Below are 8,811 nucleotides of genomic sequence, written 5' to 3'. Positions count from 1 at the left end.
GATTGAAGCCTTAGAACAAAATCATACTTGGGATGTGGTTGACTTACCACTTGGTAAGGTCCCCATAGGTTGCAAATGGGTCTACAAAATCAAGTATAATGTTGATGGTTCTGTAGAGAGAATTAAAGTTAGATTGGTTGCTAAAGGTTAACACCCAACAAGAAGGAATTGACTTTCATGATACTTTTTCCCATGTGGCCAAGATGACCACAGTAAGGACTGCATACTTTTTCCCATGTGGCCAAGATGACCACAGTAAGGACTGCTATAGCTATTGTTGCCCTTAGACATTGGTCTGTGTACCAAATGGGTGTACATAATGCTTTTCCCAATGGTGATCTTGCTGAGGAAGTTTATATGACTCTTCCTCAGGGATTTGGTAGTCAGGGGGAGTAAAAGGTGTGTAGACTACTCAAATGCTTATATGGCTTAAAACAAGAAACTAAACAATGGAATGTGAAGCTGACACATGCCTTGTTATCCTCTGGTTTTCAGCAGAGCAGACATGATTATTCCTTGTTCACTAAGACCACTAATAATAAGGTTGTACTTATTCTTGTCTATGTAGATGACTTTCTTGTCATAGGTAATGACTTGGAAGAAATACACTAAGCTAAAAGTGCCCTCCATAAAAGCTTCAAATTGAAAGACTTTGGAGAGCTTAGATACTTTTTGGAAATGGAGTTTACCAGGTCTGAAGAAGGCATTCTAATGTGTCAAAGGAAATATACTCTAGAGATGATATCAGAAGCAGGATTGTTAGGAGCAAAGCCTAAATACACACCTATGGAACAAAACCTGAAGCTAACAAGCACAGAATATGATGAATGTGTGCAGAGAACTGATGCAGATGAGCCATTGAAGGACAGAAACAGCTTCCAGAGACTCATTGGCAAGTTATTATACTTGACCATCACTAGGCCAGACATTGCATATGCAGTATAATGCCTAAGCCAATTCATGCATGCACCAAAGGCATCTCACTATGAAGCTGCTCTACACATAGTGAAGTACATTAAGAAACAACCAGGTCTTGGGCTACTAATGTCAAGCAGAGGTGAAGAAAAGGTAAAGGCATTCTATGACTCTGATTGGGCCTCTTGCCCTATATCCAGGAAGTCAATTACATGTTTTTGTGTGAAGCTGGGAACCTCACTAATCTCATGGAAGGCAAAGAAGCAAAGCACCATATCCAAGAGTTCAGTTGAAGTAGAGTATAGAAGCATGGCTCACATTGTAGCTGAGCTAACATGGCTGAATGGGCTGATGAAAGAACTAGGAGTTAGTGTCAAGCTGCATATGGATTTATATTGTGACAACAAAGCTGCTCTATAGATTGTTGCAAACCTCATATATCATGAGAGAACAAAACGCATTGACATTGACCGTTATTTTATTAGAGAGAAGATACAAGAATGGTTGATAAAGACTGCACATATAGCTACTCAAGAACAACCAGCTGATATTTTGACAAAGGCATTGGGGCATTGTCAACATGCACTTTTAGTTTCCAAGTTGGGAATGAAAAATATTTTCCATTCTCAACTTGAGGAGGAGTGTAGAGATAAGTAGTGTTTGTATAGTGAGCTATTTAAAGTGTACACTTCTAGAAGTAGTTAGAGTAGTTAATTAGCACATGTGTATCGGAGGCTGCTAGTTAGCTGAGTGCATTAGTATATATGCACAATCACTGTTCATACGCTTATTACACTAAATAAGAGTTTTATAATTTTTCTCTCTCTAGAATCTTCTTCTTCTTCACTAACAGCTCAGAGCTCTCTAATGGCTACCTTAGGGCTAGGTTTGACAACCTCGCTCCAAAATTCGATAACTGGCTCCAACACCTCTCTAACACCTCAAATCAATGTCCAACAATCCGAAACTATTCAAAGAACGTGCAAACCAATCAAAATATACTCAAAGACCCGTAATTTAATAATTAGAAATAATTTCCAACTCCACGCAAAAAGTCAACAAAGTCAAGCCCCGGGTCCATTCTCCTGGATTCTAAAAATTTTCAAAGATACATATTATCCATAGTACTACGAACTCAAATATATAATTTATTTCAAATTTCATGCTCATTTTCGTTGTCAAATTCAAAATTACTACTTCTAGATTTTCTCCCAAAATCTTATAATTTCTATCAATTTTCATGTTAAAATTTATATATAATCCATGTATTAAAGTCACGATGAGTAGGAATCACTTACCTTGTGATAGATGATGGAAATGCCCCTCCAAATTCGCCCCAAAATCGGCACCAATGATGAGAATAAAAACAAAAAAAGCTAAGTCCCGATTTGCAATCTTATACACTGCCGAGACATTCTTCTTCGCGTTCGCGGCAACACCCTCGCGATCGCATAGGCCAGACCAGCCTTACCCAAAAATCCCTCTTCGCGGACGCGAGGTCTCACCCGTGATCGCAAAGCTCAGCCTACCATGCCTACGCGAACGCAAGCCCTGTTCCGCAAACGGGAAGGCCAAAACCTTCGAGCCTCAGGAAAATTCCTTCTGTGATTGCAAACTCTCTAATGCGATCGCAATGAGAAACCCTTCAAACCAGGCAACCCCGATAACACATTGCGTTCCCAACCCTTACCATGCGAACGCGAAGAACAAACATACTACTATAACACGATTGTGATGACTTCCCGCGATCGCGAAGAACAAAGTCTTCTCCAGCTCCCCTCAAACATCTAAATGCCAAGTTCATAAGTTGTGACGTTCTAATATACTTATTTTCGATCACAATAACTCGAATTCCTCAAACTAATAAAGGATGAAATTCTAAAAGGTTTGTCACCTAGTTCTGGTGAAGGCTTAGCTGACTTCCTGAGTCCAAACATGCCATACCACGAGCTGTGGCATCATTGCATGTGAAAAAGTTTTATTCGTTACATAAAGTTCATATCTAGCTAATTAAAAAAATCGATCCAAATTGCTAGTTTTTTATGTTCCCTTCAACTTTTGGAAAAAACTATACTATTTATGTTTGTGGATGAGATACAATTATCTAGTAGATGAAGTCCACTTGTTTTGATTGGCTCACTTAACTTATCATACCAAACAAAGTGGATATGTGACCGTACAAATTTGATTGGATAAAGCAATGCCAATTGAATAATTGGGAGCCTTTTATTTTCCTTTATTGGTTGTGATAGCCATGAATTTTGTTTTTCTTTAAGTAATTAGGTATCGGAAAATTACAGTTTTGATTAACCCGAATCACGTCAGTTAAATATTAGAGGTAAAATATTATTTACAATACTCAAACTCAAAACATTTAATTTAATTTAATTAAAAAGAATTTCAATGATTTCATTACCGACATCACAATGTTAGTTATCCTTTTATCCAAATATATTTATTGTTTTTCCTTTTTGGTCCAATATTTGACACGTTAACACAAATATAGGTTCTTTGACGTCCAAGGAATCAGTTAATATATATCGTTCTGACAGGTCAAAAAACAAGTACCTTAAGATTAGGCCACCTGTTCAAATATGTGTCCCATTTTCAAACGTTTTCTTGTTCCTTCATTCATACCCTTTACTTTCCACCATTGAAGAAAAGCTAAGAACCCTTTTTAACATTCCCAATTTCCAATCTCAGTTCCAAATTTTAAACTTCCAAAAAAAAAAAAAAATCAATACATCAAGAATTTTATGGTAAAATCCATGGCAAAAGTTTTAATCCCATCACCTTTGAATTATAGGGCTTTTTCCAAGAAATCAAAAGGTATAAATCCCAATTCCTTTGGGATTTCTTTATCAGCAAATAACAATTTTTTTGGTCGTAATATTTCCCTAAGAGGACCCTTAAGCATGCGCAAATTCAATATAAGAAATCCCAGATCAGCAGCTGCCACTGCCCAGGTTTGTTTTGTTGTTTTCTGGTTTTATTTTTCTTATATTCTTAGAATTTTCTGATCAACCTATACGTGGTTAAATCCTTTATTTTAATTAGAAAAGTTTTTCTAATTTGAATTCAATTTGGGTTGTGGCTATTTTTGGAATTATCAGTCAATAATTATGCAAATTTTTCTTCTTTTTGCCATGATTTTGTATTATAGAATCTATTTTGGAGCAGAGTGTTTCGGGTCAAATTTAGGGCATGATTGATTAAGATTATTTCACTCGATTTAAACTATTAATCAGGAACAGTGGTGACTGTAGAAAAATTCAGTTCTATAGATATAATAATAGGCAATTGATTAGATGAAACTAATTCCTTTTAATCCCTTATCTAAAATTACCAGAAACAACTTTAGTAATCCAAATGAAAGAGGATCTTATTAATATTGAAGAACGTGGCATGAATGGCCATTTTGGGCGAGAGAACAATAAAAAAAAGGCCCCGCTATGTGCAGTCCAGGGAAGGGTCGGACTACCAGGGTGTATTGTATGCGGCCTTACCTGCATTTCTGCAACAGAGTGTTTCCATGGCTCGAACCCGTGACCTTCAGAGAGAACAATGCATTTCACTTTTTTTTTAAAACCATTTTGTTACTAATTTTGGTAACTAATTAAGTTGCTATTTGCATAAGTTGGATCACCATTACAGTATGTAATTTTTCTATGATCCTTTCTTGTTAACTTTGGCAGCCTTCATTTATAGAATATAATAAATTCAACTTTTTTCATCTCGTGCTACATTTGCATAAAACAGATGAGCATTGGAATCAGGAAAGCTCCAAAATGGTGGGAGAAAGGTCTTCAGCCTAACATGAAAGAAGTGACTGGTGCCCAAGACCTTGTTGACTCCCTCGTAAATGCCGGCGACAAACTAGTGATTGTTGATTTCTTTTCCCCGGGCTGTGGAGGCTGCAAAGCCCTTCATCCAAAGGTAATATATTCTTGTTGTCTAAACTGTTTGTTATATGTATTTGTGCGTGTGTCTAAAAGACAATCGAAAATCCATAAGTTACTCTTTTTTGGTTTGAAATAATGCTGCACTTTGTTGGCAGTCTATTTCAGTAAGATAGGATTAATGACTTCCACCTTGGTAAAATTGGAAAATGCAGATATGTCAGTTAGCAGAGATGAATCCGGATGTGCAGTTTTTGCAAGTGAACTATGAGGAACACAAGTCGATGTGTTACTCTCTGAATGTACATGTCCTCCCATTTTTCCGTTTCTATAGGGGGGCTGAAGGTCGTCTCTGTAGCTTTAGCTGTACCAATGCCACGGTTAGTTTTCCATCCGCCTTTATATGCTTCAGGTTTTTCTTCTGCTACAGTAAATGTACTGCATTTTTGTTAACGATGTTATATGCTGCCTTCTTTTTAGGTAGTAATGTTTTCTTCCATCTCATTGTTCTGATGCATTTAGAATTTTTTTTGGATGGTTATTGGATCAGCATCTGCATTTTCTGCATAATCTATCTTTGAGCAGACGAATCCATTCTTTTGCTGGTTCTGTTTTATGGTGGTTTACTTCTTTGCCAAGATGTGATTATGATGAGTTTGCTTTTCTCGACATTATAGGAATTAATGCATTTTATTGCTGTTTCCTTTTGTTAAAAATGGTAATCCTCTTTTGGAGTGGTATTCTAACACTAACCGCAATATTCTGGAGCAGATCAAGAAATTCAAAGATGCATTGGCAAAGTATGGTGCAGATTGTTGCAGCCTTGGACCAGCTAAAGGGCTCGAGGAGAAAGAGCTACTTGCACTAGCAGCTAACAAGGATCTCTCTTTTGCTTACACACCAAAACAAGAAGAACCAGTACTTGTTGCCTTACAAGAAGATATGACGAACAAAACGAGCAGAACATCTTTATCTCATCCAAATGCATTTCCCCCTTTACCACTTCCTCGTCCTCTTCCCCTCGCATCAACTTCACATAAAGTGATACAGGGCTCAAAGAGTGAAGCTTGTTAAGAAAATGGACGTTGGCCTAACTCAAACCCAAAAGTTAGCTGATGACTTGAAAATTTTTCAAGACCGTGTAAGGAGAAACCGCCCATTCCCTCAATCAAAATGAAACATTCTAGCAACCCGTGGCACGCCCACAACCGGACATGTGGAGCGTGGATTCTGTAGAATGGGGAGCAAATTTTGAGTAAGTTGGAAAAGAGATGGCTCTAGCTGTAATATTAAAAAGTGGCATCGGACCTAACTCAAATCCAAAAGAGTAGCTCTTGATGGGAAAATGCTCAGGAACATATAAGAGATAATAGTTCATTCCCCAACTAATGAGACATTCTAACAAAGCCTTGGCCACTTACTGTGGATGACATTAGTACATCTATTTTGTGTTTTCTTATGTATATAATGTTGTTGGAGAGAATATGAAAATGATATATGTACTATCAAAAATGTGACTTTCATACATATTTTCTATGGTATTTGGCCTCTATACGAGCCAAAGCAACAGGGACTGTGCCTTCCTTTTGCCTAGGATATGAAAATGATATATGTACTATCAAAGATATGATTTCTCTACATATTTTCTATGGTGTATGGACTTTATATGAGTCAGAGCAACAGGGAACATGTGCCCTCCTTTTCCCAGCATCGGGCTTAGGTTCAAAGAATCGAGAATTAATATGAAAATATAGATCACTTGATCATGTTTTAGCGATGGAAGTATTTATAAAATTGCACGTCTTACATCTGACTATTTAATGTAAACGCTTTTCCAGTCCAATGGAAGAACTCTTGGTTAAAAGAGCTAATTATTTTGCGCTCCTCCTTTTTTTTTGAGATAGTGTAATTAGTGCTATTTGATTGATGGATAGATATGTGGCAATGATTTGAATACGCAGTTTTAAGTAGCAATTGTGACAATACAATTAAATCTCCCACATATGCAAATAATAAGCAACGCCTTTCAAATTAACATACAATACCACCTTCATTGCAATACTTCACAGACTAAAGATGCACCAAATACTAGAGTATATGAACAGGCCATCTTGACATTGCTACATTCAAAGAAACAGATAATAAACTGCTCACAATCCACTTCCTGAAAAAAGATGGATTTTGTACTGGAAAATCAATAAAACAGTATTGATATAGAAGATTCACATAACCAACTCCAATTAGTTTGGAATTGAAGCATAGTCTGCATCATCGCCAACGGAAGGCCTCGTATCCACAGCTTTCAGCCATGATTAGCATCTGCTAAAGCTTCAAAACTCAATTCCCCTTCAACGTTAGGGTAAAGGTCAGGAGCAAAGCTACATGTCTTAAAAGCTTCGCCGAAAAAATACAACACGTTTATAAGTAAAATATTAGGTTTTAGAAGTATATAACATATACTATTGAACACCATTTTTTCACTTCTTTCAGGTTTGAACACCCTTTTCGGAAATTCCTGGATTTGCTACTGGCAAAGGTAAGAACAGAATTCTATTATCATGGCATCCAATAGCTACACTGTCCACAAACAGGTAAAGGATAATCCAAAGAACATCAAAGACATCAAAGCAGGACAACTTTAAGGCTGAATAAACCTAGTTACAAAGCCATTGTATCTTCCCACTTGTACTACTATTCAGTGATCACAGAGTTGATGAAAAGCAAAAAAAAATAGCTAGAGTTGTAAAGATAGCTATAAAATGACATAGTTGCACTACCCTGCAACACATAATAAGTTTCCAATATATGCAGCTGTCCTAAACTTAGATGCCCTAATGCTGTCCAATATATGTAGATGCATTAAGACGGATAAAGTATTGTCATTGATATACTAAGTCATGCTACATGTTGCCTTAGGCAATGCATCCATGTGAAGGCGATAAATTTAAGATACAAATTACCATAACATTGCATAGTTGGCATAAGGGTTGTACCAGAAGACAGGTAACGCGATGCAACATTATGTACTTATCACGTTGTTTAATACTGGCAAAGACATCAATCTATGCTTCCGAAACAGGAATACCCCATATATAAAATTAAGAGGTGTTCACAAGTAAGAAGCAACTCCATAACTAAATCATCTAGATTAAACAACAAATCCAATATGTTCCAACCAGGTGAGGTATGCGGAGGGTAGTCTGTACGCAGACTTACCCCTACCTAACAGGTTCCGATAGACACTCGGCTCATGAAGGGTAATAAGAAAAAGAGGAAAGCAAGAAAGTAAGAAAGAGCGAAGAGAAAAGAAAAAAGGAGAGATATAAGTACCAAATAATAGTAACAGAGAATACAGGACCACTTGACGTAATAAAAATCTAAGAATGGACATGCGTGCTACTAAATCATCTAAATTACAGAGAATAAATACAAGTCACTAGGAGATGGAGAAACATCTAAAGACTTGAATGGATTCAAGTTAATGCATCATCAAACTTAAGCAAAACTAACTTAATGCAGATCTGAATGCAAAAGGAAGGAGAAATTCTGATAGTTCAGCAGTATATGAATAATAGTATATCCTCTTCTACTATATCAGATTAACATAAAGCAGCTTAAAGAGCAAATACTTGAATGCAAAATCAAGAAAATACATGAACTAGTGCAAATAGCACATATAAATTAAAACTTTTTTGCGGGGTTTTGTTTAAATGTTAATACTCATAAAATAAATCAAGAAAATGCATTAACTAGAGCAAATAACACATAAAAATAGATTATTATTTTTGTGTGGGTGAAGTCCGCACAGCCTTCATCGCCGATTTAATGAAAGGCTCAGATAGCGGACAGTCTTCATCGCAGTAAAGCAGGGAAAAGGGGTCCCAAAAAATGGGTTGGACCGGCGAGAAAGAGATGTTATGAGCCGCCATAAACCCTAAAGGAAATAGGGCGGTAGCTCCATCCCTAACTCCACCGGTTCCCATTCTTCGTCGCCGTC

At 36.9% G+C, this 8,811-nt stretch overlaps 1 protein-coding gene and 1 non-coding gene across 2 annotated transcripts; one reads left to right on the top strand and one right to left on the bottom strand.

The window, feature by feature from the left end:
• Nucleotides 1–3,476: 3,476 nt before the first annotated feature.
• On the top strand, nucleotides 3,477–6,326 carry LOC107803361 (thioredoxin-like 1-1, chloroplastic). The gene is made up of 4 exons (XM_016627064.2): nucleotides 3,477–3,881; nucleotides 4,675–4,851; nucleotides 5,030–5,194; nucleotides 5,586–6,326. The coding sequence occupies exons 1-4, from the start codon at nucleotides 3,672–3,674 to the stop codon at nucleotides 5,886–5,888; spliced, it is 855 nt and encodes a 284-aa protein (XP_016482550.1). The 5' UTR covers nucleotides 3,477–3,671; the 3' UTR covers nucleotides 5,889–6,326.
• Nucleotides 6,327–7,799: 1,473 nt separating this feature from the next.
• LOC142181386 (small nucleolar RNA snoR137) lies at nucleotides 7,800–7,941 on the bottom strand. The gene has a single exon (XR_012710052.1). It is a non-coding gene; the product is annotated as a small nucleolar RNA snoR137 (small nucleolar RNA).
• Between the last annotated feature and the right edge of the window lie 870 nt (nucleotides 7,942–8,811).

The sequence above is a fragment of the Nicotiana tabacum genome, chromosome 5, assembly GCF_000715075.1.
Source record: "Nicotiana tabacum cultivar K326 chromosome 5, ASM71507v2, whole genome shotgun sequence".
Classification (NCBI taxonomy): domain Eukaryota; kingdom Viridiplantae; phylum Streptophyta; class Magnoliopsida; order Solanales; family Solanaceae; genus Nicotiana; species Nicotiana tabacum.
Note: the sequence above shows the minus strand (reverse complement) of the source record. Positions and strands in the feature narration are given on the sequence as shown.